Genomic DNA, 21,058 nt, shown 5'->3' with positions numbered 1-21,058 from the left:
AAAAAGTAACAATAAATTTCCTATACAATAGAGTGAAAGTGATTGTCAAATCAGTGAAAACTATTTTACAAAACTAATATTACAAGTAGTTAAGTAGCGTATAAACACTATGAGTAATAGGGATTTATTTACATTAATTACTTAATTTCAGTAAACTTAAACAAACAAAATATTAATATAACTTATCTTTAGTCAAATTGGTCTATCTATACCTGTATATAAATAAAACACCTTGGAAAGATGAAAGATTTGATTCAGAAGGGATTTTCAGAACAAAAGATTAAATTTTATTTGTTTTATACTTGTAAATTCAATGAATGACGGTTTACTGTCACATCAACTGATAGCTTATAATCGTAAAACAGGAAATAATCTTTATTTTTATTACAGTCTTGTAACTATAAAAATGATGGAAAAATCACTTTGTGTTTTGGAATATGAACCTATTACAAGTGCGGCTAAAGTTCCGACAAACATTTTTTAAGTAACCACCTCAGCACTAACAAATTTGTGAATTACATAGAAAGATTGTTGGAAACTGGATGTGCGTGCAAACAACCAACACAAAAGAACTTCTTGCACTTGACAAAATTTTTGAAAAGACTGTAATGATAATTAACAATATTTTATGTTAGAAAATAACAGGCAATCAGTTGATACGACAGTAAAACTAATTCTTCTTTTCAATGCAGTATAAATTGTAGATTTGTAGGTCTTAAAATAGATAGTGTTATAGATTACAACTGTACTTAAATTTTAGAACAATATACTTTTGAGGGTAAATCTAATAGCCAGTAATTTAGCAATGAGCTAGTAAATTGTAACTTGTCTGATATGTTTCTAACGAATGGTTTGTAGAAGTGCCTCCACCAACCAAACGCACATCTCTCTATTACAGCACGAAGCTCGTTAGAAGAACCAAGTTTGGTAGGTCTCTGTCTGTTTCAGAAGCTTCTGTGCGTCTCTACAAGCTACAGTGTTGTGTTTTCATTTATTTTTGTTGGTGAAGGTTTTGTTATGTACATATTTACTTTCTCACTTGGAAAAACGTTTTCTGTACTTGTTGGTTATACCGAGTACCTTTTCATACAACACAGGTTAGTTGTCATATTTTTGTAACTGTACTTTTTATTCTGTCTCAATATTCCAACAGTTGCACATCACTCTTACCTTTGTCAACTAGCACTAGGGCTGGTCTTCAGAAGCCTGAGTCACAGTGGTTGCGTATCAATTTTTAAACGTTGGTTTTTCTTAAGTACTGTTTGGATATCTTTGGGTTACTTAACCTAACCTTAACACATTCTGATGGGTTTGCACCCGGTGCCAACCCTCCCAATCCCAACTGTGAAATATGTGAAATTACTCATTTAGAAAAAACCTCAACTGCCCACCACCCTAAACTAATACAAATTTTTTATAAAATAGACGTTCATAAAATATTGTTGTCTGTTGTAATTTGCAAATGCATACATGTAGCTCATCTTAGTGCATTTTTTATGTAATAATAAAATAAAAAAATAAAAATTTAAAATAGGAAATTGTAAAAATTAGGTACTCTATATAACCAATGAGTTATGATATATCTTTCAATTTAATAGTATTTTATGTATGCAATTATAGAATAGATTTGTGTATATATCTTATGTAAATAGTTTTTGGGATCATTAATAACAAGTGGCAGACGCCATGATTGACAAAACAAATTAATGTTTATAAACTGTTATCTTTTAGACCCAATTTTGCTAAGCTTAAATAAAAGAAATAATCTTGCTCACTCATTCAATTTTTATTTTGAGAAGAATATTGTAATTCTAATGCAGCCCAATAAGGCTGAAAAGTATATCTTCATGTAAAGAAATGCAGAGGAATACTTAAACTAAATCACCTTAAACCAAAATTGAAGCAATATGTAAGCTTAGTTAAAAATGATTGAGACATGCTACAAAGCGAATTTTAACGTTAAGAGTTTATATAATAAAATCCCCAGAATTGTGTGGGTTGATGTGAACATTTATTATTTGGACATCTCTAACCAACCAAACTTGACATGATAAAATTATTTTCAAAAATCTGATATTGTTAACTTACAATACAAGTTACTGGAAAGAAAAGATTTCTCACAGTTAAAGGTTATTGCAAGAAATTCTCTTGATATTTATTTATGCTTGGTAAATAACTCAACTCTATAATATATGCACTACTGATGATTATATTTTATTTCCCAGATAAAATGATTAGGAAAATTGCCTTTAAACATTTTACAGTGCAATAGGGTTTGTCATTTGCTGCATAGTAAATTGCTACATAATACTAAAATGTAATTAAATGCACCATAGAAAAAAAAAACCCAAAGAATGGTTGCAATCGAATTTAAATTTATTCGAATAAGTTAAAAAAATCTGGCCTAGTTTAAAACCGACGCAAATGTTTTCAACAAATGTTTCCTATTGCTTGATTCGACACATCTAGTTAGTTTCCAAGTGGGAGAGTGGAGGTGTAGAGGGTGATATGTTGTGACAGGCATGCCCAGGGGTTCGCTGCGGCCAAGAGCTGCGAGGGGTAAGGCCAGGGTCAGGTCCCTCTCATTCGGTAAGGCCACCCCAGGCCTCTTGCCTACCTCGCTGTACGCTCATGTATCTTCATTATGTTGTATATTTGTACATTTTAGTTTCTCATATGTTTATTACCCTGGCACAGTTAAAAAGTGAGATTGAATTCAAAATTAGACTTCAAAAATTTGTTTTTTTTCTTTTACAATGTTTACTACTTTACTAGTATTATGGCAAGATCATCTCATAGTGGTGGGAACCAGCTAGGTTCCCTTCAACTTATAAGATTATAAGATTAAGTAATAAACACAACAATAATCTCAGTTTTGAACTAGGTTGCTTAGCTACGGGAGCCTGATGAAATCCTTAATTTACAAGCGAACCTCGAAATAAGTTTTCAATAGGGATGGACTGGTTCCGAAATTTCAGGAAATTTGGAAATTTCAAAGAAAATATAATCAGAATCTTCAGGAATGGAATACAGTAGAACCCCGGTTAACCAAAATAAAGGGAGAGAGCTGTTTCGGATAACCAATTTTTCGGTTAACCCATCATATGCTAAAAATAACCAATGTGTTCCCACAGTGGGTAGAAAAAAGAATTTAAGACAATGACTGTATAACCATTGACTATATAGTCAATGATATACAACCCAGTGTTTTATTTAAGCTAAAACAATGTTACAATGGATTAGAACAAAACAACTGAAGTTACTTAAGCATTTTACAGCCCTGTATTATTTAATGGAACCATTTTGGTTAACCCGGATTTCGGTTAACAGAGGTTCTACTGTACATTTAATGCAGGAATTTCTTGGGACAAAATTTGTTCCAATTGTCAGTAATTCCGGCTTGTTTTGAGTGGTGATGATTTCTCTTTGCGGGAGATGTTCATAGTGGCTCTGCAAACCCAGGAGGTGATTATGATGTCTCTAGTTAGAAGTTATGACTTTGTTGTGATCACAGGAGGTGTTCATGATTCAAACCCTTTTTGCCCAGCGAGAAAATTCCTGTCTTGTTCCAGTCCTAAAAATCAGGTAGGAATAAAAATCCCGCCCTGTTTCTAACCAACGGTACAACCCTGTCCATCCCTAGTTTTCAATTTATACTTTTTAAATGTTTTTTTTCACAGTTTGTGTATCTTCCTCATCAGGGACTGCCCTGTCATGTTTGAATCAATGGGCTATTTCAATATTTGTTATAAATAGGTTTCGTAAATTTGTCACTGGTTCGGGCTTACCAATTTATTGCATACTACTAATTATTAGGAATGTTGTGAAATGTGTATAAATGTGTATATTGATTCGTCAATGTTCATAAATGCCTTGCCATTTTTGTTTTCTACTCAAAATCATCTTTGATCATCATTTCAATGCCAACCATCACAGCCATTCTACTTGATTTGTTTTCCATAGCTTGGATTTCAATAGTATATTTAATTCACATATAAAGTATACAGTAACACCACTTATGTGTATTTCTCTCACTATTTAATGAAGAACTGTGCCAGGGTGGTTTGTTAACAGCACCCATGTCTACACTGGCTTCACCGCTACCTAGTTCGTCACTGTTAGTTTCATATTTCCACATTGTTTTAATTCTTTGCCACAGTCATTATTTGGGTTTAATTTGTTGTCAATTTGATTGATGGTCTTGCAGATTTTCTTACTAGCCAATTATGCAGAAGCTTTATGTTTATTGAACATCTCACTATAGCTACTCCAAGAAAATGTGTAATCATAACAACCTCACAATTATAAACATTTTTTAAACTGAATCAAAACTAAACACATTTTCTAGGATTCTTACACTTTTTAAAGAACATCATTACTTTAGTAGTTAAAAAAATTATTTTATTATTTCAATGTAAATGGCAAATGGCTTGACATACGGGGTTAATGGTATCAGATGTGCTTTGTTTGTATCAATCCAATCAGAAGTCATAAATATCCAAACTTAACATCAACAATACAGGGTGTTTCTCTGCAAATACATTCTGATTTGCAAAAGCAGATAATCAATATTTAGATATGTGCCGGAGCAACAAACTAACTTGATGCAAAATGCAGGTTTACTTATTGTCTGATCATTATCAGTTATTGTCAATTCAATTGTCCAGTGTTATTTCACTATTTGATTTTTGTAGTTTTGTTAACGTTACATCAATATACAGGGTGTTTTTTTTTAACTTGCTTCTTTATTTATGTAAAAACTGCAATAGATAGAAATATGCAGTTTCCGGGGAATTGTCTATTGACGTAGGGGCCACAATTGTTGTGAATTTAATGTGAAGTTCCCATTCCCCCCTTTTCTCCCCCTACCCTTAACATAAAATTTTTAAATTGCAAGGTACCCCTTTTGACATTTCAAATGTGAGGGCATGAAAAAAGAAAGAATGGCGCAAACTAGAGATCTCTACGTCAATCCTATCAAAAGTTGTGGCAGTTCAAAATTTGAATTTTTCGCCCCCTTTTTTAAGAAAAACACATTTTTTTTAAACGGCTGTAGCTCGAAAACAGTAAGAGCTAGCAAAGATTTCAGGAATTAAATTGTATACAAAACACTCTTCAGCGTTTTCCGAAAATCGCAATCCTTCACCTTCAAAATCGCCCTACTTCTAAAATTTCTCAGATTTTTACGGTTTTTTTTTATTGAACAAGCATTTTTCAAAGGTTTGATTAGCTGGCATGCTTGTTCAGTAAAAAACCGTAAAAAATCCGAGAAATTTTTACAAATTTAATTTTAGAATTAGGGCGATTTTTGAAGGTAAAGGAGTGCGATTTTCTTAAACAGGGACATAGTATTATTTGTTTATTATTGAAATATTACAATAATTAAAATGTAAATTAGGCTTTTGCTTTTTAACTTTTCAATTTTTCAACTAACTCAATTAGCCATTCTTTTGAAGCTACTATTAATTTCAAAACGAAAAGTCTTTCAGGGTGGAGTGACTCTAACCTACAAATTGTAGTAGGACATTATAATTTATATCCCGATAATAATGGCTCAGATATTTTTGAACACATGCATACTCACACCTTGATAGGAAGGGCGGAAAATTTTCTAGGCCCAACTTTTGTATCTGTTCTGGGTGGGGTACAGTTTCATCACCTTGTAGATGACCTTGTAGAATAACCTTGTAGATTGGGAAATGTCGCGACAATCTAAATGTTGCTTTTCCAAATCTTTACTTAAAAGTTTGTATGGCCATTTAACAATATCTTATTTTTTGTGGTCTGTTACAAAATAATTTTTATTTCATTAACTAGTGAAAAGGAAAAAATCTACCTTAAATAAGGTAAAAATGACATACCTATATCAAAAAAATTTGAAAATTGAAAAAATTCAAATTTGTTTATCACATCACTAATTGAAATATTTGTTTAAATAATTGAACATTCTTTATCTTAGTAAGTAAGTAGGCCTAGAATTATATTCCTAAATACAAACTGTTTTTATATTGGGGGCGTTTTCATATCCGTTAAAACAAAAAGCTTAAGAAATAATTTATCTTCAAATATTGTTAAAATAAATTGTCTTAGACATTAAAACCACACAGATGATTTTACTCCACATATTTCTTTGTAAGAGAAATCTGCATCGACAATCTATCCCACATATATAAGAAAAATTTCCATATAGGGTTTATGAAGGGGAAACATTAACGTAAAACAGTAATTGTTTACACATATAATAATTTACAGGTGAATCAAACGTTTACACTCTCGGGACCATGGGAGCTCACCGTATAGTTTGTACTAAACTGCCAACTGTTGGACACACTAGAGAAGCAATGACTGCTGCAGGCAACACCACCACTAGGCTGCTAGGTAAGGGGAAATAAGTCTATGTTCAGCTTTTTTTTGTCATTCTCTTCTCGATCTGATTTAAATAAAATAAATATTCCTTTTTCGTTTATAGCACCAGTATCGTTGATGAAATGGGTACAATTAAGTAAACCTTTGTTTATTTGAATAAGTTCCGAGTTCAGCATCATTGGACTATGGGAATAGGGTTTTATGGGGTAAAAACTAGTTTTTCCCCATTTCTTTTACTCTTAAATTACGCAATTTCTTTCAAAATTATTTTGAAGGGCTTAAAAAACATGTATATTAACACGTTGTTGTACTCCTTTGTAGGTCAAACATCAATACAGGCTCTTATACGTGTTCATGAACATATAAAATAGTTGATGTAACCTATGGCTCTGATTTTAAGGTATTTAAAAACATTTATGATACCGGGCATTGTATAAAATTGGAAGAAAGTTTTATTTTATAGAAAGAGCCTAACTGTAAGAAAAGTAACATTATAGTGGTATTATTCATTTTGTTGGAGAATGACTCGTTGGCTAAAGCATTTATCAAAATTAACCCGGTTTACAACAGAAGAGAGTTAGTACTTCCGGAGAATCGGAAAAAGAAATAAAAGAACGCATGGAAAAGTCCAAACAAAGGAAGGTACTGTAGTGAAATAGAAAACTTTAGCTTGTTTTATTTTTTACTTTTAATGTGTGTTAAGTGGAGGTGTGGTGACAAGGACTATGTTCTCCTTTTCAACAAGGTGTGTGATGCCCAAAAATATTTATCTAACTTGATAAATGACCTCAACTAAAATCCATGTCATTTAAAAATAGTGAGAGATAACAATTATCAGCTGGCCACATCCTTTAGGCTATCAAAATGTCCTACAAACATAACAACCAATGGCAAGCTTTCTTTTCGAGGACAGACTAAATATGGAAACCCACATTAGAATGACAAATGAGTGGGGATTTCTTGAAAATGTTCCTTTTTCATGAACAATAAGATTCATTCCAGCTCCAGTCCTTGCTCACATCATTCCTCTGCAAGTAAGTAGTTTAGCTTGGGTATGGGCACTAAAAAATGTTTGCTTTGATAATTTTCCTCACTATGAACATTCTTTAAATTAACTGATACTCACGTAACCTATCCTGAATATCGCCGAACTTGCCTAGGTTCTAGATTTATTGACAAACTAGCTAGGTTTATATGCTTTATTGAAATGAATAATTAAAAATCCGTAATCTAATGTACAATTGAGACTTCTTACTTTTTAATTGTAAAATAATAAAAAATTATCTTTTTGTTTTGAGTTTTATTTCTAATCTCCTGGTTGAATAGCTGCCCACTCATCAAGACATTTTTGGTGTCAGATGTGTAGAATATTAAGGTGTTGATTAAGGTGACTTGATTTGAAAACTTGCTGATTTAGAAATTTTTAAATGGAGCTGTATTTCCTATATGTATATGTTAATAACAGTTTATTAATTATGCACTGGAATCACGCCTGGAAATTATAATTTCAAACCTTACTTGGCATAAAACCAGTGATTTAATTTTAACATATTCTTTTAACTCTTCGAGCTTGGGAATACACCATCTTAAGTCTTATTTACAATAAATTCCCAATGACACCAAACCTCATAGATAACTATGCGACAATTCATATTGGCAACGAAGTCAAGAAAACTGGCAATACCAACAAATAAGCTTTTCTTGTCATTAAAATGTGTTTCACAGTACTTTTAATTTGGGCTGTGTTAATAAAATACCCTGTAATTACTTCTTTTGCATTGTACTAGGCTCATTGCCTGTGTTACTCTATTTTATTACTTTAAAACGTTTCTCTTATCTCTAGCATAAGGGTTTACTCAATTCAAACTACATGATTTGTGGTTGTATTTTTCAGGAACGTTTCAACAAGTGGAGTACGTGTTCCTGGTAGGGGTGGGTGGAGGGGTGCCCCATTACACAGACTGGGGACAACATGTTCGTCTCGGAGATGTTGTAGTATCACACCTAGGTCCTGATCGCAAGTGAGTATTTGAACCCATGCAATGGAATCACTTGTTACTAAACATACAGTCTTTAATCTTGACCACATCAGTACATACTATGCTATCCAGGGGGCCATTTGGCGGCAGTTTATACAAATGCCATGCAGCTAAGCAAGGAATCCATTATTGTAAACACTACTATACTATTGCACATTATGCATATAAACATTTAGATATGATGTCCACAGCTCCCGGATTACCCCAATCTCTTGGAGATGTCCCCGATATTTTAGTTGGGTTCTGGATGCTCATACTTTAATAACTTTTTGTGAATATTTTAATGTTTACCAAGATCAAGGAATTAATTAAATTTATGAACTCAGGGATATGTTTAAAGTAAATATTTAGATAAAACTGATCTGTGTAAAGGTTTTCTGTTGAGGGTTTGGGCATGATAAGTGAAGTTAGAAGTAGTTGGGAGTAGAGCTGTTAACTAACTAAATTTTATCATGAACTGTGATGAGCAAAGACAACTTTGACATATTTTGTATGATGACTAACAACAGTGTGTGTTGTAGTAATTTGTAAATATTTCATTATTACTTCAACAATAGTTAGTTTATATTTTACACATATAATAACCCTAAAAATTGCTTAGTAAGGTCACGGTCCCCAAAACAAATATGACTTCTAAGCTCTAAAGATTATTCCAAGACTAAACATTTTTTATAGCTTTTATTGAGAGTTTACATTGAACAGTCGAGAGTGACAAAAGCTATTGACAACTGAAAACTAATTGTGTGCAAATTTATTGTTTGCCTATCAAATCAATGAGTATTGGTTGTTTAGAACTGAGAAAATAAAAAGTATACTTTGTCTTTGTGGTAATTACTTAACACTGTATGTGTCCCAATAGATTTTGGTGTAACAAGGAATGAGAGTTCTTTATACAAAATAAAAAAAAATGAAATCCTTGTATGGGTCAGGTGGTAAACGTTTATTTATAAAACAAGGCTGTTCAATGTAATTGACATGACTCAGTTTTTGCTCTGTATCATCCTAAAGTTATGCTTTTATGAACAGCAGGAATGTTTTTCAATTACAATAGATTGCTGGATGTTAGATCGCAAGTTATTTAGTTTTCTGTTAACTTATACAGGTCGGTTTACACTTACTGTGAAAGTGGTAAGGAGAGATCGGATGGATCCGTAGAGTTTGATCACAAAGATTACTGCCCTGTCAACCTCTTGTTGCAAGACATTGCTACTCATCTCAAACAACAGGTAGGGCTTTATGTCTAGCCAAACTTTTTTTTATTCATTAGTTAAAAGTACCCTTATGCTTAAAGGTGTTGATTAATTCTCATAAATTTTGTTGTAATAAAATCAGCGAACCTAGAGGCAAGTCTAATTTAAATGGATTCTATAATGGAACACTATTTTGAACTCCACAGGCAATTATGTATATTCTTTTTCAAAATTATTGGAATTTAGAGGATTTAAATAATGTGTTCCAAGTTATTAATAATAATATAGCCTATAAGATAAGCATTCTAAAAAAATTACTTGGCTAATTGATGGATAGAACTTCTTAGGAGGAAATACAGAAAACAAAACATAATGTTCCTATCCATATAGGGGTGTGCGAAGCAGCAAAAAATTTTCGATTCGAAGCAACGATTCGATTCAAAAGATTTTCGATTCGATTCGATGCAACTCGATTCGAAGCAATACGGTATTTTTCTATTCATAATTGTCAATTGAGTGGATTAACAATAATTAAAATTTACCACATTTGTGTAATGCAAATTTTTGTTGATGTGGTATTAGGCCTATTCATACTTAACATATGAATTTTAGGTGAAAAAATATTTATTTTCAATCATAGGGATTAGAATAACCTGTGAGCTGGTTTACTTGCCTATTTCATAATTTTTACTTGGAATTGGCTCAATTGCAAGAAAGAAGAAAATATTTTTTTTATCAAGACATTATTTCTCATTTTAATAACTGTTTAAATAACTAAATAGGTACCGTCAGCTAAATTACAACAAATTTGAATGGAACTTAATATAAAAAGACCATTAAGAAATAAATATAGCCTACATATCACAAGTTTAGGGCCTGTGGGCCTGCTTCAGGACTGCAAGCAAGAAGAAAATAAAAATAATATGTTTCCACCATGCAATATGTATCATTCATTCCCTGCCTCCTAACCTCCTCAGTATAATAATCTCACACTTACATTATTTGTTACATCATCATAAATAAAGAATTATCTATTATTGGCATCAGTTAGTAGGCCTCCTACAGCTTTACATAGGCATTATTTTTTATAGGACCTAAAAAAGTCCTAAAAGTGTACTAAGCAACATGACAAGTGGAGAACTCATTGAAGAAAAGATATTGTGTAAACTAATTTAGGCCCTACTATAAAACTAAAAAACAGTAAATAACACACAAACATTGTTTATGGTATAATTATTAAGGACTTTAAAAAATGCATATCATGTCATACAGTAGTATAATTAATCCTAAAACAATTTCAAATTAAAATTAAAAACAGTATAAATCACTCAGTAAATGTTAATGTATATATTTTTGCATTGTTCTATTTAATTTTCTACTCAGTATTTATATATTTATATAATTTATAATTGTTAATATTTTTTAAATATATATACATTGTTGTTATAGTTATTGATAATTTTGTTTTTATGTTAGTATTAAATGCATGGCATGAAAGTGTAAATAAAAGTGAAGTGAAAAGACAAGAAGAAACCCACTGAAGCAATAATATTATAAGTGCTTGAACTGCTTCAATGTAAATGGTCTTTAAACTGTATTGAAGCATGTAAATAAAATAAAATAAAATAAAATAAAAAAATATAGACTTACTGCAAGAGATTAAAATCCTAAAACAACTGATTTTGATAGCTAATGAATGAAAAGAATTAAAAATCCATAAAATAAAGCCAAACAAAATCACAATTAATTAGGTACCCGAAAAGTAACTCTTAAATAATATATAGTAGATTAAAATAATATTAAATCAAGAGATAAGAAAGTTAAATGTTAACTTCTAATGCCCTTGGCAACACAGGTCAATGTTTTTAAACTACCCTCAATGTTTTTGGAACAGCAGGGTCTTTTTCTCTGAAGGAAGGGTAGTACAGTAGTATGTCAACAAAAACAATGAATCACTCTCCCCAGCCAGGCCCAGGCAACGATGTGTGCATTCAAGGTCATAGACCCTACCCCTCCCCTCTTACACCACCAGGTTGCTACCCAGTTGCTTCAATTAATTGCTGACAAAATGCAAGTGATGAAACAAGGAAGTAGAGACAAAAAACTATATTTCTTTATTCAAAAACAAAACTGTTACAGATTATTTTCAAAGAAATTAATTCATTGTAATTTGTGAGTTGTAAATATTGTATTGGATCTTAGAAATATATTTTTTTAACCCCATCTAACCAAGATACAGATCTGTTCACTATATCAGATATTTATTTTGTTTATAATTTATTATGTAAAATACTAAAATATATTTTAAATTAGGTATGGAATAAATAATAAATGATTAAACTAGTATGTCTGGATAAATAGTCTATTCTTTTGACTTTGTTTTCTTTGCACTGTTAGTGTTGCATCACGGCTTTTGTCTTGTCAATCTTGTCAGTAGACGACTAGACTAGCTTTGGCTAGTGGCAGTGCGGCAATTGCTCTGTTGTGTCTTTATTCTTAAAGGTCGTGAGCCAACTTACTAATCTTTAATTCTCATTTGAACATTTTAATTCCTCTGTAATAATAGATATAATAATATAAGAGTGTTTCTTTGGAAATAAATTATTCTTTTTTTTCTCTTGCACCCCTAACAAAAATACCAAATGTATCAGTCTATAACATTAATCTTACTAGTGTAACAATTTTTCAGACTTATTTTTAAAATGATTTTGGAGTGACCTATCTTGTTTTGGCTAAGTTTACAGTAGTAAAATATTTTTCACACTGCTTACATCAAGACAAAAAACAAAACCTCTCATCATTTGCAATGTCAAAACAAAAAAATATAAAACAATTAAAGCTATATTTAATGCAAAGAATGTATTAAATAAGAACGCCTTCGTAAAGGAAACGCAACAGCAACGCGCTCCTGTATTGCGGGTATTGCGTTGGCTTTCTGCAGGCGTTTTTCGTATATGGATACTGACTCCCTCATGAATCGAATCGTTTTTTGACCACCACTGAATCGAATCGCGATTCGATGCATCGAATCGAATCGAATCGAAATTTCGATGCATTTTCGATGCATCGCACACCCCTACATCCAATATTTGTTTATTCCAGTTCATTGCTTATCATTATAAATAAAAGTTCTCTTTATATTTCTTTACATTTTTATATTCATCTTTTCACAGAAGTTATACATAAATTTCTTTGTTTAAATCTTCATCTATGTTTTACTATATGGATTTGTGAGTTAATTCTTTAAATGACTATATAAAAGAAATTTCAAAAATATTCCCACATGTATTTCTAAGTTCCAGGTATGTGTAAGGCTCAATTCCAAAGAGTCATAGATTAGTAGGACATCAATAGCTATAGTTTATCTCTTTGATCAAAAACTATGGCTATTGATACAAGCTCAACTTTGACCTGTGTCATGAAGCTGAAGCCAGAAAGCCACTTTTAGCCCGAACAATAAACTAAAGTTTTCGTCAAACTTCTTAGTACAACCAAAACAACATCAAAGTAAGATTGCATTTTTCATCCCTGTAAAAAAAAAAAAAATAAAGTAACAGTTGACATAGGTACCCTCCACTAAATGAGTTTTTTCATTTTATGACTTTAAAAAATTACTTTTAACACTGCAATTTATGAGTGACTTTTGATACCACATGTACTGAAAACATCTGTTTTTCCACAACTTGATGAAAAATAAAATCATTAATCAAGGATATGAAAAAAATTGCACTCTTATTTAAAGTACTCTAATTTCTTAAAAGGAGGAGCTAGCTAGTTTAGTGGTAGAGCGCAGGTCTTTGATCCCTGAGCCCCGGGTTAACATCCCCAAATCACCAATGGATTTTATCTAAGTGATAATGCCGCAACCCCTAGGTCTAACCTGAAGTAATGTGAAAAACAATCTCTGGCTCGTGCCTTGCGTCCTAGGAAAAAAAAGTGTTAATAATACATTTAGGAGTCTGGGTGTCCCCAATATTTTTGGGTTGGGTCAGGCAAACGATTGGCCTGAGGGGTCGATTCGAAGCCGAGTTTTCTTTTTTGACCGTAGAATACATCTGCAACATGTACAATCGAAATTCAATGAGTCTCGCTGCAATCGCAGGTGATGTTAATGATTTCTCGCTATCTGCATAACATGTTGTTGATTTCACCGTGGCCGGGAAAATGATCACGATTTTGTGTGACCACAGAAGATAGGTGGGGATCGAAATGAAATAGTACAATATTACATAAACAGATTTTAGTATAACAATTAACTTTTTAAAATATCATTACTTTGCAAAGCAAACCAATTTTTACCTGACCCAAAGTAAAAAAGTCTAGCCTGCAGACGTCTAGATATACAAACCACTGACATTCTAATTGTTGAAATCCTATATTTTGTGTTTCAGTCGGACACAGAGTGTGACAAGACTACATGGCTGAGGTATCTGAAGAAGGGTCAGGAGATGTTACAGTCACAGTCGGAACATGACTTCTGTCGTCCGCCGACTGACACTGACAAATTGTACATGTGTATTGGGGAGAGAGACATCATAGAAGTGGCTCACCCTACGCCTGCCGACACCATTCAGTCTGCCAGGTACCATACTTGCCCTCTAATGTAATATCATATTAGTAATTGCTAATTGGGCCAAAAAATCTCCGATAGTAATATTTTATTTTGTAATTATTTTTCTCCTGAGAGTCCTTTATAGTATTTTAAAGATTATATTATTAGAATAGTACAATTTTAAATTACTGTTGTTGAACTTCCTGTTTTATAAATTATAACTCTCAATAGTAATTGTATTCCAAATTGTATGAATGCTTCAATAAAACTTTGATTGTTGCTTAATTTCTGGTATTCAGGATGGTAATGTAACTCTTGGCCCATCATGCAAAATGATCATTAGTTTATATATACATTATAATAAAAATTTAACATTTACATTGGATCTAGAAAAAAAAATGTAATTTTGCGAACCCAAGGAGGAAAACTAGCCAATTGCCTTCTTTGGAATCACAAATAATCTTAATTACTTAAACTGTGCTCACTTAAGTTTTATTAGGCCTCTTCCACTAACTCTGGTGGGTGATTTATTATGCTTAACATATTATTCAGCTAGTATAAATTAAATGCTATTATCTATCAAATTTGTGTTCAAAAAGTGTTCCAAAGAACGATAAACCTTTTCCAAATTTAATTTTGTTGGCTATAATACTTGCTTTGCAATTATTATTGAATACACATCTCAAACCACGTAAATGTGTATTTTAAAATATTTATTGTTTGAGATCTTTATTCCATAACACTTTTATTTACTTGATGCACATTACTTTGAAGTGTTCTCTTTCTTGAAACTGTGGTGTTGTTGCAGAGTGGAAGGTTTGCCGAGACTACACCTGGGTCCGATCCTGTCAGGCCGTGCAGTGTGCAAAGACGATTCTCTACGCCAAATCTTCTCTCAGCGCTGCGGTGCTAAAGCCTGGGACCCAGAGTTTGACTCTGTGATAGAATCAGTCATGGGTAACTGCAAGGACAGCTTTGCAGTCGTGCGAGGTATTGCTGACTATCGCGACGGCACACGCAAGTCTCCATGGCAAGCTTATGCTAGTCTCGCTGCTGCGTCAGTCGTCAAGGCTATAATTAGTGCAATGGATCCCCCAGTTTAACTTTTTTAGCTCTAGAACAAATTTTCTTCTTCCTTTTAAATGTAGAAGAGTAGAGTGCTCAAATATTGCAGAGTGTTTTCTTATCGAGTCAACTGTAGCAATGATAGAGCTCTTGGAGTTTTCTTTCAACCACTTTTGTTTTGATGATTGATGATGGTCATAATTTCGGATGGGCTTGAATGAGAGTGATATTTATTGTAATTCAAAGTTTATTAAAGGTTAACTAAGATAATTTAGGGTTTCAAGCATTATTTCGGCATAGTAAATTCTGGAACTTTGTTGGTTACAATATGTAGCTGTGGCCTTTAACAACTGTTAAGGTGCCTTTATACAAAAAGGCCCTAAATATTTTCAAGTTTTTAAACTCTTAAATACAATAACACAATTCCCTAACCCTTAAAAATTGTTAGGACAAGGTCAAGATTGAATCAAACACACAACACTCTTATGATTAACCACAATACATGTTAAATACTCGCACATAATTGGAATCAAAGTTAAAACAATTGACAAACTTATAATCTAATGAAGCACATTACACCAGTAGTTTTAACATAAAAATAATTAAGATATAAACATGACGAGAAACGTGAACACACAGCCTTAACACATTGCCTACCAGCCGACACACTCCTCTGTATGAGGCGTATTGTGACCCCTGGTAGTGAATGTGTTAAGCACCATGAGGATATTCTATCAGCCAGGTGTCTACACTGTAGCATTTTGGACACACACCCAAAACCATCAAGAAGATGGTCCACATCCATCGACACTATTCCCACTGCCCTACAAACCACTGAAGCTTAATGTTGAAAACATATACAATCTTCTGGATCTGTCTGCTTTTTTGGGCATCTTTTGGGGCAAAGTTTGGCGTGTTTGCGTAAACCAGAAACCTCCCCGGATTAAAAAAATGCTTTTATTCTATTTAAAAATACAAAAACTATCTATTTAACTTGAAGTCCATTTTAAATAAACATAAAGCCATTTGATTGAGGATCTGTCGATGTTTAGGTTTTGAGATTGTTAAAACTAGTTGAATTATAAGCAATTGAACTATAGCAGATTATTAGAAAATGAAAAAAATTTATAATCTGCTATGAAATTTATTAAAATTTGTGAGGAGTCCTAAAGATCAATAGGAATATATCATACTATAACTTGACCTTGAATTATGGCAACTCACCCTTTCATTCAAGCCCACTCCTAAATTATTATGCCTTATCATTAAAACACAAGTGAAAAAGCAATATCGGTTTGAAATTTAATAAAAAATAACTGAATTTGATAGGATGTTGAAATTTTGACCTACTATTGAAAACTATAGAATTAGTCAAAGATTAATAGGGAATGACTGCGACAAAAGTTGAATTGAAAATTAAGTTAGGAGAAAAAAACAAGGAGTCTTCTGATTCTGCACATTGTGAGGAATTTCAACTATTCTACAAACATGTCACTTTTGACAACCAAGAAAGCAGACGGAGCTTCAACAAATTCCAGAAGATTGCAAGTCTTTGAGACAAAGCTTCAGTAGCTTGTAGAGCATGTGGCAACCAGAGTCCTGATCCAGCATAAAAGGTCTGGTTTTTTTACTTAACACCATCTTCTTGATGGATTTGGATGCTTGCCCAAAATGCTGCAGTGAAGACATCTGATTGACGGAATATCCTCACGGTGCCTGAAGCCTTATGCCCACGGTTCTAGTACCATTTTTAATTTAATCAATTTATATGTTTGCATTATTCATGCAAAGTTCTACATAATAAGTTTGTTGATGTTTTAAATTTTAATCATGTTTTGTCACAGTGATTTAAGTTTAGTTTTTTACCAAGTTTGACAAAACCTGACTTTGTGTCCTTGTACTACTTGAAAGGTATCAGTAGTAAAATGTTTTATTTTTTAGTTTTTGATAAAATATAAGTTTCAGTGCTTTAATCTTGAATCTTATCGTTAAGAAATAAAAGGGCTAGTAACTTGTATAGTTTTATTGAGTTTATTTTGAGTGTTGAGCCAAATACTATGACCCGACAATCTGAATGTTTAGAATTATTAACTTATATATTCATGAAATTCAGTTCAACTCATCTTAATTCCCTAACTTGCCACTTTACCCCTGCTTGGCAATGGGGAGAGGATCTCGTTCTTTGCATCTGCTTTATGCAATATTTTCACATCCATAATTGATTTTAGAATTAAATCTTAAATTTTTCTGCTTGGTTTGATTAAATTATTGTTTGTTAAGTTCAGGCATGGGTTTGAATCCCTTAAGCCACCTAATACAATGTGCAAGTGATGCACATATAAAAATACTGTAACTTTATAATTGAATTTGAAAATATATACTACCTTAAAAGTGTACTTGCTATTGAAATCCTACCTAAATTTGATTTCAATAGACCCAAAAAATCCTAAAACGCACTGTTATTAGCAAAATAACTGTGATAACATTTACGATGTAATAAAAACAAACATCCTGAAATCAATAGCATATTTACCATCCAAATGTTATTGCTGCAATTGACTCATAATCGTCTAAATTTTCACTATAATGAACAATTTAGAAATGAGTAGATTCTGTAGTACAATTATTGTACCTTTTATCATATCACACTATATTAGAAATTAGAATACTGTAAGGTTCATATTAACTTGTAAAGTGGATCGTACATTTGTTAACCCTCTAGATTTATAAGGTACTTCCTTTCCACAATTGACTTTTCCGATTCCAGATACGTATAATGGTCCGACTTAAATCTCAAAGAGACTGAGCTTTTAGAAAGTACCGATGGGTAATTTTGACGGAGAGTTTCTATTAATGTGCAGAAATAATTTCTAAAGCTAATAATTTCCAATTATAATTTAGTTTGTTTTGCATCGGTTCATTGTTTTGAACAATTTTATTTTATCCAGCTGATATTCATTTTTCATTTGTTATTTATTCGTTTCCACACGGCTTAGAGACACGGCTAGCCACACACTGTTAAAAGAAAATGTCGATAGCAAATGTGAAGAGTTTGTCTAACTATTCCTCTCATGTAATTAAACAAACTTCTACTGAAGAAGCAACCTTGGCAATACGGTTAAGGTTTCCATTGTGTAGCAAATTTCTTGTTCAAAGGAAAACATTTGTAGAAACTATTCATTTCCAAGGAAATGCTGAATATTCTCCCAGTATGCGCCCAGCCAGTCTATGCATTTCTAAATCAAATAAACCCTGCAAACTACTGAAAGTTTGGTTTCTATTTTTGTCTTTTGTTCCACTAATATACAAACATATGATAAATGTTGTAGTACTAGTTGGTTAAGATCTGAAATGAAATTGTATTAGTTGAATTTGAGGAGTGCCACTTATTTATTTGTGTTGGGGTGGTATATCTTGTCATTAACAGTAAGTTACACCAGTGCCCATCCAATCTTATTTCTTCTAAGAGCATTAAATTCACAAAGATAATTAATGACAGTGTAACTTCGGTTTGACAGTGATAATGGCCGTGGAAACGTCATTTTCTTCATGTATTTATCCTACAATACTTGCTTCGTAGATTTAGTAAAGAGTAATATATTATTTTGTTATTTATATTTATTAGAGTTTATTTTGCTAGTCGTGTATAAGTGGTGTAGTGGATTTGTTACCTTATTCACAATAAAGTTAAATATAAGCCATATTTATCTTATTTGCAAAGGGGAAGAAATCCCTATAAAACAAAAAAAAAGTTTTACCAGAATTGGCTTATGTTAGGTTGATTATAACATCTACTTAACAACCTACTCATATAAAAGCTAAGTCAAATCAGCCTTTAATGGAAGTAAGTTAAATACCATAAATTGACATTTAGTAAAGGTAAAATCCTAATTTAGCTTATTAATCCTAAATAGCATAGTAAAAGTACCCTTCAATTGTTCATATTCTTACTGCTTTTAAGATTAAATTTGTCAAACTTCATTCCACTTAATACTATAGGTTTATTTATTGATTTTTCTGGAAATTAGTGAACATAGAAAATAGTTTCAGATTATTATATGTCAAACAAAATAGCATTGGTTTTGTATTTTTATGTGCCTACTAATTTAATTCATCTTTATGAGATTTTCTGAGATTTACAACTGAGATTTGTTAGTGTAAATTGTTGTGTACTGACAATCTGCATATGTTTAAGTGATTTGTGTTCACTTTGGTAACTGATGTATCTCACACCTATACCAAATATTTTGATTTATTTTAGTTTTTAGCTTGTTTCTTTCTTTAAAATTGTTGCTTGAATTTGTAGCTCTATAAAGTGCTTTTAATCTGTTTGTGCTATTGTCAGATAACATATTTATTTGCAGTAAGGTTGATGAGACTTAAAATAAACCACAATACATAAATATAAAACTAAAATTGTTGTGTTTTTCCATGTGAATGTTAGGATTTTCTTTTAAATTAAGCTTTTTAGTCAAGACAACATACTAACTTTTAGATCTACACTAGTATAATATTTTTTGTGGAGTATTTGTTTTAGAGGGCTATTAATCATGCTTTGGCTATTGTGTGTGGTAAACAAATTAATAGGATCGGGACCAATGGTGGGATGTATGTTTTCCTTTTAAGTAAATAGTGATTTTAACTTGTGCCTAACATAATTGCTCACTTTAACATAACACCGATTATTATGAGTATTTGTGTCTTTAGATGTCACAACCTTTGGGTCTTGAAACAGTATTATTAAATGTTTGGAAATGGTTAAAAATAGTAGATGTACTCCATTATTGGCTTTTACATGTGTTTTCCAAGAAAGAATGACTCCACAAAAACAATATTGTAGTCACCTGAAGCACGTAAAGTGGTAGTTTCAAGGCTAAGGTATGTAGTAATTGCTAAGTGATACGGATTGTCCATGACATTACCTTGTGGTTCCTCAATGTTTCGTAGTCAAATTAACAACTTACTAGTAAGTAGACTTGTACCTTGTACACCATATATAATATGTAGGGAAAATGTTATTTAAATCACTTATTAAATAGATTCACTTGAGTAAAAAATTGCTTATTTGAATAAACCAAAATAGGTGTAGACTATTTATGCTTAACCTATGTATTTTTAAAAAGAGGATTTTATTTTAAAGAGATTGTTAGTTGTATTTTATTAAAAGAATATTTTTTAATGCAAATGCCACCAACTTCTTTGGCATTATTTTAATATTACCATAATACATGAATTTAATATGCAAGACATTTTGAGTTTCAAATTTCTATTTCTTCTGTGAAATATTTGTGATACATTCTGTTACATTCTATTAAAATAATTCTGTTTCATATCAAATATACAATCTATAACCTCCCAATGTTAGAGAATACTTGCATTGCATTGTGGTAATTGTTTTGAGTTTGGTAATATCAAATGGAGGAATTTACTTGAGACTAAAACAACATACTGTATTCTTAATTTGGATGACTTAATTACGTTTCAATAGTATCTATTGTATTTGTTACATTATTTTAACAATTGTGTAAAAATGTCAAAACTGACATAAGTGATTTGTGGTGCATTCAAGTCTTCTGTTCCGAATGGATTTTACTTATATACATTATTTTTCATGTGTTAATAAATTTTTATTATTGCTACCAATTTTTTAATTTCCTTTTTCCATTTGCGGTTTTAAAAACTTATCTCATGTTATAAAGTAATCCAGGTAGCGTAGTTTAACACCTGATAATACTTGGTCCTAGTTAGTAGTTTAAGTGATTTTATATAAAATGTTATGCATAGGTAGATAACAAAATGTGTTAGCGTTTTTTTTTGTTTTTTTTTGAAGTGCCTGCTGTAACCTA

At 31.8% G+C, this 21,058-nt stretch overlaps 1 protein-coding gene across 3 annotated transcripts in view; it reads left to right on the top strand.

Moving 5' to 3' along the window:
• The window catches only part of LOC128997788 (uncharacterized), a 53,369-nt gene extending 32,518 nt beyond the window's left edge, over positions 1-20,851 (top strand). For all 3 annotated transcript variants that reach the window (XM_054423481.1, XM_054423482.1, XM_054423483.1), the window contains exons 9-13: positions 6,253-6,378; positions 8,261-8,387; positions 9,508-9,631; positions 13,987-14,177; positions 14,956-20,851. In XM_054423481.1, the coding sequence (XP_054279456.1) occupies positions 6,253-6,378; positions 8,261-8,387; positions 9,508-9,631; positions 13,987-14,177; positions 14,956-15,250 (863 nt within the window). In that variant the 3' untranslated portion in view covers positions 15,251-20,851. The remainder of the gene's footprint in view (positions 1-6,252; positions 6,379-8,260; positions 8,388-9,507; positions 9,632-13,986; positions 14,178-14,955) is intronic.
• The last annotated feature ends 207 nt before the right edge of the window (positions 20,852-21,058 follow it).

This window comes from Macrosteles quadrilineatus, unplaced genomic scaffold (genome assembly GCF_028750875.1).
Source record: "Macrosteles quadrilineatus isolate MER2022 unplaced genomic scaffold, UCM_ALF_1.0 Scaffold_7__1_contigs__length_78375512, whole genome shotgun sequence".
NCBI lineage: Eukaryota > Metazoa > Arthropoda > Insecta > Hemiptera > Cicadellidae > Macrosteles > Macrosteles quadrilineatus.
This window is presented reverse-complemented; position numbering and strand designations above follow the sequence as displayed.